General features: G+C 46.7%; 1 protein-coding gene across 1 annotated transcript in view; it reads right to left on the minus strand.

Moving 5' to 3' along the window:
• The window catches only part of LOC148517326 (F-actin-monooxygenase MICAL2-like), a 122,822-nt gene that overhangs the window by 10,222 nt on the left and 95,623 nt on the right, over positions 1 to 16,977 (minus strand). The window contains exon 10 of the mRNA XM_088478837.1: positions 4,404 to 4,503. Coding sequence (XP_088334963.1) covers positions 4,404 to 4,503 — 100 coding nt within the window. The remainder of the gene's footprint in view (positions 1 to 4,403; positions 4,504 to 16,977) is intronic.

A 16,977-nucleotide genomic window follows, 5' to 3' on the forward strand; every position in this document is an offset into this window, starting at 1 on the left:
GATGCAACGATGGGATGATACAATGATGGGATGATACAGTGATGGGATGATACAGTGATAGGATGATACATTGATGGAATGATACATTGATGGGATGATTCAATGATGGGATGATACATTGATGGGATTATACACTGATGGGATGATGCAATAATGGGATGAAACATTGATGGGATGATGCAATAATGGGATGCATTGATGGGATGATACATTGGTGGGATGATACATTGGTGGGATGATACATTGATGGGATGATACATTGGTGGGATGATGCAATGATGGGATGATACACTGATGGGATGATATATAGACCAATGTGTTCATACTCTTTGCAGACACAGGGCCGGATTCAATTAGCCGCAAAAAGCCGAGATCCATGAAAAGCGCTATGTTTTCACCTCATTCGTGTGTTTTGAGGCAAAGTTTTCGCCTGCTTACTCAATGCGCCCACCAGCTTTTCGCCTTATTCAGTTGTAAAACAGGCAAAAATTAATATTGGTGAATGCAGCAAATAGCGGAACTGGCAAAAAGGTCTGTTTTTTGGGGGGGATATCACTGTACCCCCAATAAAGCCTAAAGCTGTATACACACACAACGATTTAGTAAATGAGTGATTTTAGTAAACGATTTTCGTTCATTTTTTCAAGGGAAAAATGAATGAAAATCATTTGCTAAAATCGTTCATTTACTAAATGTAATGAACGATTTTTTTGAACTACAAATGATTTTTCCATATTCCCTTACTAAAAATTGTTGAGTTGGTCAGTCTGACTGAACTACAAACGTGAATGCGCATGAACGATAATCATTCATCGTTTTAACTCAGAAAGTGAACAATTTTTACAACGATTGAACGATATCGTTATCGATAATCGTTCAAAAAATCATTGTGTGTGTATGCACCTTAACTCACCCAGGGAATCAATATAGAAATGTATTAACAACCCTAATAAAAGTAATTAGGGTACTTAAATTGAGTCAAAGGGCTGTTATATGCATATTTGCATAAGTGTGGTAAAATGATGGAAAGCATACAGCACTCCAAAATACATGCCCCATCCATACAGAACCCCAAAATACCTGCCCCATTCATACAGCCCCCCAAAATACCTGCCCATCCATACAGCACCCCAAAATACCCGCCCCATCCATACAGCACCCCAAAACACCTGCCCCATCCATACAGCACTCCAAAATACATGCCCCATCCATACAGCACCCCAAAATACCTGCCCCATTCATACAGCCCCCCAAAATACCTGCCCCATCCATACAGCCCCCCAAAATACCTGCCCCATCCATACAGCCCCCCAAAATACCTGTCCCATCCATACAGTCCTCAAAATACCTGTCCCATCCATACAGCCCCCCAAAATACCTGTCCCATCTATACAGCCCCCCAAACACCTGCACCCTCTATACAGCACCCCAAAATACCTGTCCCATCTATACAGACCCCCAAACACCTGCACCATTCATACAGCACCCCAGAATACCTGTCCCATCCATACAGCCCCTCAAAATACCTGTCCCATCCATACAGCACCCCAAACACCTACACCATCCATACAGCCCCCCAAACTGCACCATCCATACAACCCCCAAAATACCTGCCCCATCCAAACAGTACCCCAAAATACCTGTCCCATCCATACAGCACCCTAAACACCTGCCCCATCCATATAGCCCCCCAAACACCTGCCCCATCCATACAGCACCCCAAAATACCTGCCCCATCCATACAGCACCCCAAACACCTGCACCATCCACACAGCCCCCAAAATACCTGCCCCATCCGTACAGTACCCCAAAATACCTGTCCCATCCATACAGTTCCCCAAAATACCTGTCCCATCCATACAGCCCCCCAAAATACCTGCCCCATCCATACAGCCCCCCCAAATACCTGCCCCATCCATACAGCACCCCAAAATACCTGCCCCATCCATACAGCACCCCAAAATACCTGCCCCATCCATACAGCACACCAAAATACCTGTCCCAGTACTTTAGACCCATTTTCTAACACTTTTCAACATGTCTTTTTTGGGGTGAATTAAGACCATTTATAAATTATTTTTGCAAATTAGTCATTAGGGGGGATGTCCAGGTCCCAACATTTGTACCCCATAATATGGACGTTGCCTATCTTTTCTCCTGCCTTTTTTGGAGAAACTTTCTCGCCTGCTTTTGCCTATGGAGTTATCACCTAGGCGACAACATTTTGGAATTGAATAAAGTGATACTTCGGAAACAGGCGAAAACTTGTCGCCGATTGCGGCTTTTCGCCTCTAATAGAATCCGGCCCTTAGGAGTTTTTTTAGAAGTGGAGATGTTGCCCATAGCAACCAATCAGATTCTAGCAATTATCTTCTTGACTAGGGCTGGGCAGTAAGCGGCCCCCCAGATGTTGTAAAACTACACATCCCAGCATGCCCTGCCACGGTTTTGCTATTTGGCCATGCTAAAACTGTTGCAAGGCATGCTGAGATTTGTAGTTCAACAGCAGCTGGAGGGCCGCTTATTGCCCACCCCTGCTCTAGAAGGTGCTAGTTTAATGTTAAGTAGAATCTGATTGGTTGTTATGGGCAACATCTTCATTTTTAAAACTCTCACTTTAGTAAATCTCCCCCTTATAGTAACTTGCACTGTATCTGCACTTACTGTATACCTGAATGTTACTGTACACTTTAATGTTACTGTACACCTGAGTGTTCCTGTACACTTTAATGTTACTGTACACCTGAGTGTTCCTGTACACCTGAATGTTACTGTACACTTTAATGTTACTGTATACCTGAGTGTTACTGTATACCTGAGTGTTACTGTACACTTTAATGTTACTGTACACCTGAATGTTACTGTACACCTGAATGTTACTGTATACCTGAATGGTACTGTACACCTGAATGGTACTGTACACCTGAATGGTACTGTACACCTGAGTGTTACTTTACACCTGAATGTTCCTGTATACCTGAATGTTACTTTACACCTGTTTGTTCCTGTATACCTGAATGTTACTGTACACCTGAGTGTTCCTGTACACCTGAATGTTACTGTACACCTGAATGTTACTGTACACCTGAGTGTTCCTGTATACTGAATGTTACTGTACACCTGAGTGTTCCTGTATACCTGAATGTTCCTGTACACCTGAGTGTTCCTGTACACCTGAGTGTTACTGTACACCTGAGTGTTACTGTACACCTGAGTGTTACTGTACACCTGAGTGTTACTGTACACCTGAGTGTTACTTTACACCTGAGTGTTACTTTACACCTGAGTGTTCCTGTATACCTGAGTGTTCCTGTATACCTGAATGTTACTGTACACCTGAATGTTACTGTACACTTGAGTGTTCCTGTATACTGAATGTTACTGTACACCTGAGTGTTCCTGTATACCTGAATGTTACTGTACACCTGAATGTTACTGTACACCTGAGTGTTCCTGTATACCTGAATGTTACTGTACACCTGAGTGTTACTGTATACTTGAATGTTACTGTACACCTGAATATTACTGTATACCTGAATGTTACTGCACACCTGAATATTACTGTACACCTGAGTGTTCCTGTATACCTGAATGTTACTTTACACCTGAGTGTTCCTGTATACCTGAATGTTACTGTACACCTGAATGTTACTGTACACTTGAGTGTTCCTGTATACTGAATGTTACTGTACACCTGAGTGTTACTGTACACCTGAGTGTTCCTGTACACCTGAGTGTTCCTGTACACCTGAATGTTACTGTACACCTGAATGTTACTGTATACTTGAATGTTACTGTACACCTGAATATTACTGTATACCTGAATGTTACTGCACACCTGAATATTACTGTACACCTGAGTGTTACTATACATGTTCTGCAGTCGGATGATTTTCAGAATAAAACCAAGAACCAGGAGTCATGTAACACGGTATTTGTAGTGTATAATCACAAAAGCAATAAGCCACGTGCAATCACCCACCCAGCGCGCAGTAATGTTATGTACAGCTCCATACACTTACATTGGGATCTGGCAATATTACATGACAATGTTCCTGTCACATTAACTTGGCTGGAGATTGGAAAACTGTTTTGTAGTCTAAAATACATAAAATAAATAAACTTACATAAGGGGCTTCTGTATTTATTATTCTCAGCAACAGATTACGGCATGGCAGGGTGAGGCGCAGAGACACAACGCGTCCTCCCTGTGCTAACGAGAACAGTCTATGCCAGATGTAATACCAAGCAATTTATGGCAGTAATAAGATCTGCATGCGGCGGGGAGACAATGTATACCTGTGACTATCACCAAAATGAATAGACGGGCACATTTCCTGTCCTCCTCGTGTCCCCCCTAATGATGTGCTGTGCATACTAATGACGGACGCCATGAAACTTACACGGACTGCAGCTCTGATTCGTAACGATTCAATTTACTCTTTTCCTGGGCAAGCTGGTAGCACTCGTGGAGAAGCCGCGTCTTATCCCGTGCGCCTGAATCTGTTAGGGAAATGAATGAGAACAGTGCAGGTTAGATTATTACATTCGCTTTGCATGATATGGTTATGGCCATGATAAACTGTTTAGAATGCGGCTGTATGTTTATGTCTCTCCTCCTGGCGGTTACCGCCGCATGCGGCAATGGGAAGCAATCATTATTTAATGGTACAAATAATATACAATGTGGTCAGAGTAGGTTATTCTCACTTCTCTACACAATGACCTATATAAAAGAAACATCGTGGATAAATAAGATTCAGTAACATAAATTTCCAAAAAATAAAATATATTTTTTATTTTTAGCCAGGAAATATCGTGTTACTTTGTGTTTGATGATTACGCAGCACCAGGGGCTGATTATTGTTCCAAAACCAGTCAGACTGGGAGATTGGATGTGACTGGTCTGCAGAACGATGAGCCGATATGGCGTACATGTTGTAGTGTGTGCGCATTTCTGATCATCTGTCCGACACGTCTGCTGAATGGTGATTTATACACATCCCTTTTGTGCCGGTCTTAGGACAGATCATCGTGAGAATTGGAAGGATATATTACTAGTGTACACTCCAAATCTCATCATTTATTTGCTCTGAAAATGGTCCAGTAGATGGTCCCCGACTGCGCATGCGCTGCCTCCGGCGCGCGCATGCGCAAGACAAGTACTGCAATGGCAACTCCGTCGCAACGAGTCTCGCTACAACACGGGGCGGCTGTCGATGTCATTAGTGTACTTCCTGCTCTATTAGAGCAGGAAGTCCACTCGGGCTTGCGAGAGCTGAGACCTTACCACAGGGTCTCCTCGCAAGCCCGATGGTCGTGATAATCGCGACCATCACCAGGCAGCTCGCAAAGCTGTGAGTGGTCACCCACAGCTTAGCGAGCGGCCTGGAGGCCCGAAAATAAAAACAACAAAACCCCGCCCTTATTCAGAGCGAGCGCTCGTCTCGCAAACAGCGAGCGGCTCTGAATCAGGCCCTTTATCCCAACCAAGCTTTCTCCTTCTGTCTATTCCCTCTCATTTCTCATACAGGCCATTATTAAGCCCTAAAAGTTATCACAAGTAAACGTACATTAAAGTCCAGTGTGCTGAATACACTAAGCATTGAAGTGGTCCCGGAATTAACGTGCTGGGATAATGGCATTTTACAATAACGCCTACAAATGTGACGCTCTAACCGGCAAAGCTCTACTCAGCTGCTGTGTGTAACTATGTAACTGCTACTGGCGCCGTCTGGTGTAAATAGACGCCTCCTGCCAGCTTCTGTGTTCCCAATGTGTCTGAAAATGCAGCATCGGATCAAAAACATCGCCCATCTCAGTAACCATGAGGTTACGCAGGATGGTCGGTGATTACACTGTGCCAGGGCCAGGAAATCTGCACACTGGACTCGGCACACCTTGAAAGTGGGACTGTCACATCCTTGTTTTCAAGAACGCTGACCATCATCGCCCTTTCCTGCCTCCAATTGGAAATACAGGTTGAGTCTCCCATTTCAAAATGCTCGGGACCAGGGGTATTTTGGATAACGGAATATTCCGTATTTTGGAATATGTGCATACCATAATGAGATATCTTGGGAATGGGACCTAAATCTATACACAGAATGCATTTATGTGTTATATACACCTTATACACAGCCAGCAGGTCATTATATACACCTTATACACAGCCAGCAGGTCATTATATACACCTTATACAAACAGCCTGCAGGTCATTATATACACCTTATACAAACAGCCTGCAGGTCATTATATACACCTTATACACAGCCAGCAGGTCATTATATACACCTTATACACAGCCAGCAGGTCATTATATACACCTTATACACAGCCAGGAGGTCATTATATACACCTTATACACAGCCAGCAGGTCATTATATACACCTTATACACAGCCAGGAGGTCATTATATACACCTTATACACAGCCAGGAGGTCATTATATACACCTTATACACAGCCAGCAGGTCATTCTATACACCTTATACACAGCCAGCAGGTCATTCTATACACCTTATACACAGCCAGCAGGTCATTCTATACACCTTATACACAGCCAGCAGGTCATTCTATACACCTTATACACAGCCAGGAGGTCATTATATACACCTTATACACAGCCAGCAGGTCATTCTATACACCTTATACACAGCCAGCAGGTCATTCTATACACCTTATACACAGCCAGCAGGTCATTCTATACACCTTATACACAGCCAACAGGTCATTCTATACACCTTATACACAGCCAGCAGGTCATTATATACACCTTATACACAGCCAGGAGGTCATTATATACACCTTATACACAGCCAGCAGGTCATTATATACACCTTATACACAGCCAGCAGGTCATTATATACACCTTATACACACAGCCTGCAGGTCATTATATACACCTTATACACAGCCAGCAGGTCATTATATACACCTTATACACACACACAGCCTGCAGGTCATTATATACACCTTATACACAGCCAGGAGGTCATTATATACACCTTATACACAGCCAGCAGGTCATTCTATACACCTTATACACAGCCAGCAGGTCATTCTATACACCTTATACACAGCCAGCAGGTCATTCTATACACCTTATACACAGCCAGCAGGTCATTCTATACACCTTATACACAGCCAACAGGTCATTATATACACCTTATACACACACAGCCTGCAGCTCATTCTATACACCTTATACACACACAGCCTGCAGCTCATTCTATACACCTTATACACACACACAGCCTGCAGCTCATTCTATACACCTTATACACACACACAGCCTGCAGGTCATTATATACACCTTATACACACACAGCCTGCAGCTCATTCTATACACCTTATACACACACAGCCTGCAGGTCATTCTATACACCTTATACACACACAGCCTGCAGCTCATTCTATACACCTTATACACACACAGCCTGCAGGTCATTCTATACACCTTATACACACACACACAGTCTGCAGCTCATTATATACACCTTATACACACACACAGCCTGCAGGTCATTCTATACACCTTATACACACACAGCCTGCAGCTCATTCTATACACCTTATACACACACACAGCCTGCAGCTCATTCTATACACCTTATACACACACACACAGTCTGCAGCTCATTATATACACCTTATACACACAGTCTGCAGATAATATTATACAATAGTGTTAATAAACTACTGTCTTACACAAATTTTTTGTACATTGAACCATCAAAAAGCAAATGTGTCACTATCTCAGCCATGGTGAAAAGATTCTGTATTTCGGAATATTTGGACATTGGAGACTGGACAGTGTATTCCTTGTATGTGCGATGTTTTGTGTCATCGTGTGATAATTAATGCAAAGAAAATAATTTCATCAACAAAATTCCATATAAAAAATAAATGTATTTGTCTCGTCAGGATAGATAGCGCTCATAGATGGTTCTGAGATATTCGCCCTTAATTAGTGCTTTTTTGAAAGGCTCATCCTCAGAAGTTCCCTGTGTTTTCTCTCACCCACGTCTGTTTTCAGCTAATTCCCTCCCCGCTATACGGATATCGCTCACAACAATGGTCTATTCATTGCTCGCTGGCAGAATTATTAATGCTGTGCTGCATAAATGTCACTGAGGAGCCTCTGCTCCCGTTTAGTTATTCTCAGCTGTGATCATTTTCTAATTATCTTAACATTACCTACAGAGCAATTTGAAATGTATCACAAGAGATGAAGCCGGGCTGATCTAATAAGCATCGGACAATGAGTGAGCCCCCAGCCCTTTATACATGACAGTCATAAGAGGAGATTTAACCCTTCCGGTGGCTAATGGAAATATACAGTAACACCCATCCCCGTTATGTTCCAGCGCAAGAAAGCCACAAAGCCGGAATCCTGGAGCAACATCTTTAAGGATGAATAACAGGAAGATACACAATTTAATAATAACATTTCAGTTGTGAACTATAGCTCCGTGTGGATAAAGTTATTTAGGGCCTAATTTAGATTAGGGGTATGTAAACTTTTGTTGCAGGAATGTACGTATTTCTGTACAGTGCGCGGTCACCATAAAGCAGCTGTATCTGCACGTCCCGGGCTTCTGCAGTTACTAATAACACTCTCTCTTCTATATACATAATAATAATAATAATAATAATAATAATACAGGCCGAGTCTCCAGACCAGGAGCATTTTGGATTTCGTATTATTTTTGGTAATTTCAATACCTGGGGGTCTGGCGGCGTAGGCAGAAGTGCGTGGGTCCGGCGTTGTCTAAGGTGGGGTCCGGCTTGTGTTGCAGGGATATGGCGGCGTCCACACTGGGGGTGCGGAAGAGTCCAGCGGAGTCCGTGGCGAGAGTGCGGGGAGGTCCTGCGGCATGCACACCGGCATGGTGTGGGAGGGCCTGCGGTTGGATGGGGGGGGGGTTCCGGCTGCATCCGGCGCTGTAGAGGAGAAGGAGCCGGTGAGAGAGTGTCTGCAAAGGCACTCCCACGCTGGCGGTCACGGCAGATCCAAAATATTCCAGTTTTTTTAATATTTCGGATAGCAGAATTTGGGATATGGGAGATCCGACCCTGTAACGTTAATATCAATGTTGTTACCTCTATTGTCTGTTTTAGGGTGTGCACTCATACACAGCTAAAGAGCCGAAATAAAGCCTTCATGAGCATGTACCCTAGATCCATAGCTGTGTACAGGAAATACCCTCCCCCCCTACACCTGGGGCAAAGGCAACACCTCTCCTTCCCAAAGCACACGCACATACATACATACACACTCACATACATACACATACACACTCACACACACAAACAACACACATACAGTCAGGTGTATAAATATTGGGACATTGACAGAATTTTCAGATTTTGGCCTCTAGTCACCACCACAATGGCTTTGAAATGAAACAAACAAGATGTGATTTACCTGCAGACTTTCAGATTTCATTTGAGGGTAATTACATCCAAATCAAGGGAACGGTGTAGGAATTACAACGGTTTCTATATGTGCCTCCCACTTTTTAAGGGGCCAAAAGTAATGGGACTATAAACTCAAAAGCTATTTCATGGACAGGTGTGGGCTATTCCCTCGTTATTTCATTATCAATTAAGCAGGTAAAAGGTCTGGAGTTGATTCTAGGTGTGACATTTGCATTTGGAATCAGTTGCTGTCAAATCTCAATATGAGATCCAAAGAGCTGTCACTATCAGTGAAGCCATCATTAGGCTGAAAAATCAAAACAAACCCATCAGAGAGATAGCAAAAACATTAGGTGTGGCCAAATCAACTGTTTGGAACATTCTTAAAAAGAAAGAACGCACCGGAGAGCTCAGCAACACCAAAAGACCCGGAAGACCACGGAAAACAACTGTGGTGGATGACAGAAGAATTATTTCCCTGGTGAAGAAAATCCCCTTCACAACAGTTGGCCAAATCAAGAACACTCTCCAGGAGGTAGGTGTATATGTGTCAAAGTCAACAATCAAGAGAAGACTTCACAAGAGTGAATATAGAGGGTTCGCCACAAGATGTAAACCATTGGTGAGCCACAAAAACAGGAAGACCAGATTAGAGTTTGCCAAACAACATCTAAAAAAGCCATTACAGTTCTGGAACAACATCCTATGGACAGATGAGACAAAGATCAACTTCTACCAGAGTGATGGGAAGAGAAGAGTATGGAGAAGGAAAGGAACTGCTCATGATCCAAAACATACCACCTCATCAGTGAAGCATGGTGGGTTTTAGTGTCATGGCGTGGGCATGTATGGCTGCCAATGGAACTGGTTCCCTTGTATTTATTGATGATGTGACTGCTGACAAAAGCAGCAGAATGAATTCTGAAGTGTTTCGGGCAATATTATATGCTCATATTCAGTCAAATGCTTCAGAACTCATTGGACGGCGCTTCACAGTGCAGATGGAGAATGACCCGAAGCATACTGCAAAAGCAACCAAATAGTTTTTTAAGGCTAAAAAGTGGAATGTTATGCAATGGCCAAGTCAATCCCCTGACCTGAATCCGATTGAGCATGCATTTCACTTGATGAAGGCAAAACTGAAGGGAAAATGCCCCCAAAACAAGCAGGAACTGAAGACATTTGCAGTAGAGGCCTGGCAGAGCATCACCAGGGATGAAACCCAGCGTCTGGTGATGTCTATGCGTTCCAGACTTCAGGCTGTAATTGCCTGCAAAGGATTTGCAACAAAGTAGTAAAAAGTGAAAGTTAGATTTGGGATTGTTTAGTTTGTCCCATTACTTTTGGCCCCTTAAAAAGTGGGAGGCACATATAGAAAGCGTTGTAATTCCTACACCGTTCCCCTGATGTGGATGTAATTACCCTCAAATTAAATCTGAAAGTCTGCAGGTAAATCCCATCTTGTTTGTTTCATTTCAAAGCCATTGTGGTGGTGAATAGAGGCCAAAATATCAAAATTCTGTCAATGTCCCAATATTTATGCACCTGACTGTATATATTACACACACACACATATATATACACACACACACACTCCCACATACACTCACTCTCTCTTTCTCCATCTTGCCTGAGAGCTGGCTGTGACCTGGGATGGAGACGCTTTGGATAGTGGCTGCGGCTGCCTAAGGGAGGTATGGGCTCCTATACCCAGCACACCCCCATTCCTGCATGTACTCAGAGCACTGTACAAGGTATAGGCTTTATCTAGCGCTGCTTCCGTGTGCTGTGTGTACGAAGCATTAGAACCATCTGTAATATGAAAGGTTTGTACACACAGCAGTAGCCATGAATGCTCGGTGCCACGTGTGTACAGGACAGACCTCCCCTATGGCATGTGCAGCTGCTGGCAGCATGAAGAGTGTCTATGGGGCCTATTCAACAAAGGGCGCTATTACATGTCATTCATCCCATTCATCATTAGTCGCCCGATGTGATCTCCCCGTCACCAGCTCTTTGTTTGCTAGAGCGGAGGATATTCTCAGATACCCATTCCCAGAGCCCCTCTCCTTAATATGGGAAACGTGATGTCAGAGCCCCTCTCCTTACTATGGGAAACGTGATGTCAGAGCCCCTCTCCTTACTATGGGAAACGTGATGTCAGAGCCCCCTCTCCTTACTATGGGAAAAGTGATGTCAGAGACCCTCTCCTTACTATGGGAAACGTGATGTCAGAGCCCCTCTCCTTACTATGGGAAAAGTGATGTCAGAGCCCCCTCTCCTTACTATGGGAAAAGTGATGTCAGAGCCCCCCTCCTTACTATGGGAAACGTGATGTCAGAGTCCCCTCTCCTTACTATGGGAAACGTGATGTCAGACCCCTCTCTCCTTACTATGGGAAACGTGATCTCAGAGCCCCCTCTCCTTACTATGGGAAACGTGATGTCAGAGCCCCTCTCCTTACTATGGGAAACGTGATGTCAGAGCCACTCTCCTTACTATGGGAAAAGTGATGTCAGAGCCCCTCTCCTTACTATGGGAAACGTGATGTCAGAGCCCCCTCTCCTTACTATGGGAAACGTGATGTCAGAGCCCCCTCTCCTTACTATAGGAAACGTGATGTCAGAGCCTCCTCTCCTTACTATGGGAAACGTGATGTCATAGCCCCCTCTCCTTACTATGGGAAAAGTGATGTCAGAGCCCCTCTCCTTACTATGGGAAACGTGATGTCAGAGCCCCCTCTCCTTACTATGAGAAACGTGATGTCAGAACCCCTCTCCTTACTATAGGAATCGTGATGTCAGAGCCCCTCTCCTTACTATGGGAAACGTGATGTCAGAGCCCCCTCTCCTTACTATGGGAAACGTGATGTCAGAACCCCTCTCCTTACTATAGGAATCGTGATGTCAGAGCCCCTCTCCTTACTATGGGAAACGTGATGTCAGAGCCCCCCTCCTTACTATGGGAATAGTGATGTCAGAACCCCTCTCCTTACTATGGGAAACGTGATGTCAGAGCCCCCTCTCCTTACTATGGGAAGTGATGTCAGAGCCCCCTCTCCTTACTATGGGAAACGTGATGTCAGAGCCCCCTCTCCTTACTATGGGCAAAGTGATGTCAGAGCCCCTCTCTCCTTACTATGGGAATCGTGATGTCAGAGCCCCTCTCCTTACTATGGGAAACGTGATGTCAGAGCCCCCTCTCCTTACTATGGGAAACGTGATGTCAGAGCCCCCTCTCCTTACTATGGGAATCGTGATGTCAGAGCCCCTCTCCTTACTATGGGAATCGTGATGTCAGAGCCCCTCTCCTTACTATGGGAAACGTGATGTCAGAGCCCCCCTCCTTACTATGGGAAACGTAATGTCAGAGCCCCTCTCCTTACTATGGGAAAAGTGATGTCAGAGCCCCTCTCCTTACTATGGGAAACGTGATGTCAGAGCCCCCTCTCCTTACTATGGGAAACGTGATGTCAGAACCCCTCTCCTTACTATAGGAATCGTGATGTCAGAGCCCCTCTCCTTACTATGGGAAACGTGATGTCAGAGCCCCTCTCCTTACTATGGGAAACGTGATGTCAGAGCCCCTCTCCTTACTATGGGAATAGTGATGTCAGAACCCCTCTCCTTACTATGGGAAACGTGATGTCAGAGCCCCTCTCCTTACTATGGGAAACGTGATGTCAGAGCCCCTCTCCTTATTATAGGAAAAGTGATGTCCGAGCCCCCTCTCCTTATTATGGGAAACGTGATGTCAGAGCCCCCTCTCCTTACTATGGGAAACGTGATGTCAGAGCCCCTCTCCTTACTATGGGAAACGTGATGTCAGACCCCTCTCTCCTTACTATAGGAAACGTGATGTCAGAGCCCCCTCTCCTTACTATGGGAAGTGATGAGAGCCCCTCTTCTTACTATGGGAAACGTGATGTCAGAGCCCCTCTCCTTACTATGGGGAAAGTGATGTCAGAGCCCCCTCTCCTTACTATGGGAAACGTGATGTCAGAGCCCCCTCTCCTTACTATGGGAAACGTGATGTCAGAGCCCCTCTCCTTACTATGGGAATCGTGATGTCAGAGCCCCTCTCCTTACTATGGGAAACGTGATGTCAGAGCCCCCTCTCCTTACTATGGGAAAAGTGATGTCAGAGCCCCTCTCCTTACTATGGGAAGTGATGTCAGAGCCCCCTTTCCTTACTATGGGAAGTGATGTCAGAGCCCCCTCTCCTTACTATGGGAAAAGTGATGTCAGAGCCCCCTCTCCTTACTATGGGAAAAGTGATGTCAGAGCCCCTCTCCTTACTATGGGAAACGTGATGTCAGAGCCCCTCTCCTTACTATGGGAAGTGATGTCAGAGCCCCCTCTCCTTACTATGGCAAATGTGATGTCAGAGCCCCCTCTCCTTACTATGGGAAACGTGATGTCAGAGCCCCCTCTCCTTACTATGGGGAAAGTGATGTCAGAGCCCCCTCTCCTTACTATGGGAAACGTGATGTCAGAGCCCCCTCTCCTTACTATGGGAAACGTGATGTCAGAGCCCCTCTCCTTACTATGGGAATCGTGATGTCAGAGCCCCTCTCCTTACTATGGGAAACGTGATGTCAGAGCCCCCTCTCCTTACTATGGGAAAAGTGATGTCAGAGCCCCTCTCCTTACTATGGGAAGTGATGTCAGAGCCCCCTTTCCTTACTATGGGAAGTGATGTCAGAGCCCCCTCTCCTTACTATGGGAAAAGTGATGTCAGAGCCCCCTCTCCTTACTATGGGAAAAGTGATGTCAGAGCCCCTCTCCTTACTATGGGAAACGTGATGTCAGAGCCCCTCTCCTTACTATGGGAAGTGATGTCAGAGCCCCCTCTCCTTACTATGGCAAATGTGATGTCAGAGCCCCCTCTCCTTACTATGGGAAACGTGATGTCAGAGCCCCCTCTCCTTACTATGGGAAGTGATGTCAGAGCCCCCTCTCCTTACTATGGGAAACGTGATGTCAGAGCCCCTCTCCTTACTATGGGAAAAGTGATGTCAGAGCCCCCTCTCCTTACTATGGGAAACGTGATGTCAGAGCCCCCTCTCCTTACTATGGGAAACGTGATGTCAGAGCCCCTCTCCTTACTATGGGAAACGTGATGTCAGAGCCCCTCTCCTTACTATGGGAAAAGTGATGTCAGAGCCCCTCTCCTTACTATGGGAAAAGTGATGTCAGAGCCCCTCTCCTTACTATGGGAAGTGATGTCAGAGCCCCCTCTCCTTACTATGGCAAATGTGATGTCAGAGCCCCCTCTCCTTACTATGGGAAACGTGATGTCAGAGCCCCCTCTCCTTACTATGGGAAGTGATGTCAGAGCCCCCTCTCCTTACTATGGGAAACGTGATGTCAGAGCCCCTCTCCTTACTATGGGAAAAGTGATGTCAGAGCCCCCTCTCCTTACTATGGGAAACGTGATGTCAGAGCCCCCTCTCCTTACTATGGGAAACGTGATGTCAGAGCCCCTCTCCTTACTATGGGAAACGTGATGTCAGAGCCCCTCTCCTTACTATGGGAAAAGTGATGTCAGAGCCCCTCTCCTTACTATGGGAAAAGTGATGTCAGAGCCCCTCTCCTTACTATGGGAAGTGATGTCAGAGCCCCCTCTCCTTACTATGGGAAACGTGATGTCAGAGCCCCTCTCCTTACTATGGGAAACGTGATGTCAGAGCCCCTCTCCTTACTATGGGAAACGTGATGTCAGAGCCCCCTCTCCTTACTATGGGAAACGTGATGTCAGAGCCCCTCTCCTTACTATGGGAAACGTGATGTCAGAGCCCCTCTCCTTACTATGGGAAACGTGATGTCAGAGCCCCTCTCCTTACTATGGGAAACGTGATGTCAGAGCCCCCTCTCCTTACTATGGGAATAGTGATGTCAGAGCCCCCTCTCCTTACTATAGGAATAGTGATGTCAGAGCCCCCTCTCCTTACTATGGGAAACGTGATGTCAGAGCCCCTCTCCTTACTATGGGAAACGTGATGTCAGAGCCCCCTCTCCTTACTATGGGAATAGTGATGTCAGAGCCCCTCTCCTTACTATGGGAAACTTGATGACAGACCCCCTCAGACAGTGCAGGTGTTGGCTCAGGTCACCCAGCAGTGCAACTTCCGCTGCTAGTACTTAGCGGTGACAGTGGCAGGACTGGCGGGACCAGCTTCCTCTCCTAATACAGAATTGCTCTGGTATATTAGAATCACGGCGAGTTACATGCTTAATTATTGGGGGCCAATCGAGGCTGTATAATGAATAGGCCCCTATAAATATAAGTTGGGTATGGGATGCCGGCATCCTGACAGGGTTAGGATACCAACACTCGCCGGCAAGTATCCTAACCTTACCCCACCCCTAAACCTAACTCCCCCCCCCCCACAGACTAAACCTAACCCACGCCCACCGCACAATAAACCTAACCCTCCCCCCTCCCAGCCTAAACCTAACCCTCCCCCCCACTCCCAGCCTAAACCTAACCCTCCCCCCCCTCCCAGCCTAAACCCTTCACCGCCCTCCCAGCCTAAACCTAACCTTTCCCCCTTCCCCGCAGTCTAAACCTAACCCCCCCCAACACCGCAGCCTAAACCTCTCCCCCCCCGCTGCCTAAATCTAAACCTACCCCCTCCCACCCCTACAGCCTAAACCTAACCCTACCCCCCTCCCACCCCCACAGCCTAAACCTAACCCTTCCCCCCTCCCGCCCCCACAGCCTAAACCTAACCCTTCCCCCTCCCACCCCCACAGCCTAAACCTAACCCTTCCCCCCTCCCACCCCCACAGCCTAAACCTAACCCTTCCCCCCTCCCGCCCCCACAGCCTAAACCTAACCCTTCCCCCTCCCACCCCCACAGCCTAAACCTAACCCTTCCCCCCTCCCACCCCCACAGCCTAAACCTCTCCCCCCCCCTCCCGCCCCCACAGCCTAAACCTAACCCTTCCCCCTCCCACCCCCACAGCCTAAACCTAACCCTTCCCCCCTCCCGCCCCCACAGCCTAAACCTAACCCTTCCCCCTCCCGCCCCCACAGCCTAAACCTAACCCTTCCCCCCTCCCACCCCCACAGCCTAAACCTAACCCTTCCCCCCTCCCGCCCCCACAGCCTAAACCTAACCCTTCCCCCTCCCACCCCCACAGCCTAAACCTAACCCTTCCCCCCTCCCACCCCCACAGCCTAAACCTAACCCTTCCCCCTCCCACCCCCACAGCCTAAACCTAACCCTTCCCCCTCCCACCCCCACAGCCTAAACCTAACCCTTCCCCCTCCCACCCCCACAGCCTAAACCTAACCCTTCCCCCTCCCACCCCCACAGCCTAAACCTAACCCTTCCCCCTCCCACCCCCACAGCCTAAACCTAACCCTTCCCCCCTCCCGCCCCCACAGCCTAAACCTAACCCTTCCCCCCTCCCACCCCCACAGCCTAAACCTAACCCTACCCCCCTCCCACCCCCACAGCCTAAACCTAACCCTTCCCCCTCCCACCCCCACAGCCTAAACCTAACCCTTCCCCCTCCCACCCCCACAGCCTAAACCTAACCCTTCC

The sequence above is a fragment of the Taudactylus pleione genome, unplaced genomic scaffold, assembly GCF_031769625.1.
Source record: "Taudactylus pleione unplaced genomic scaffold, aTauple2 ptg000221l, whole genome shotgun sequence".
NCBI classification, from domain to species: Eukaryota; Metazoa; Chordata; class Amphibia; order Anura; family Myobatrachidae; genus Taudactylus; species Taudactylus pleione.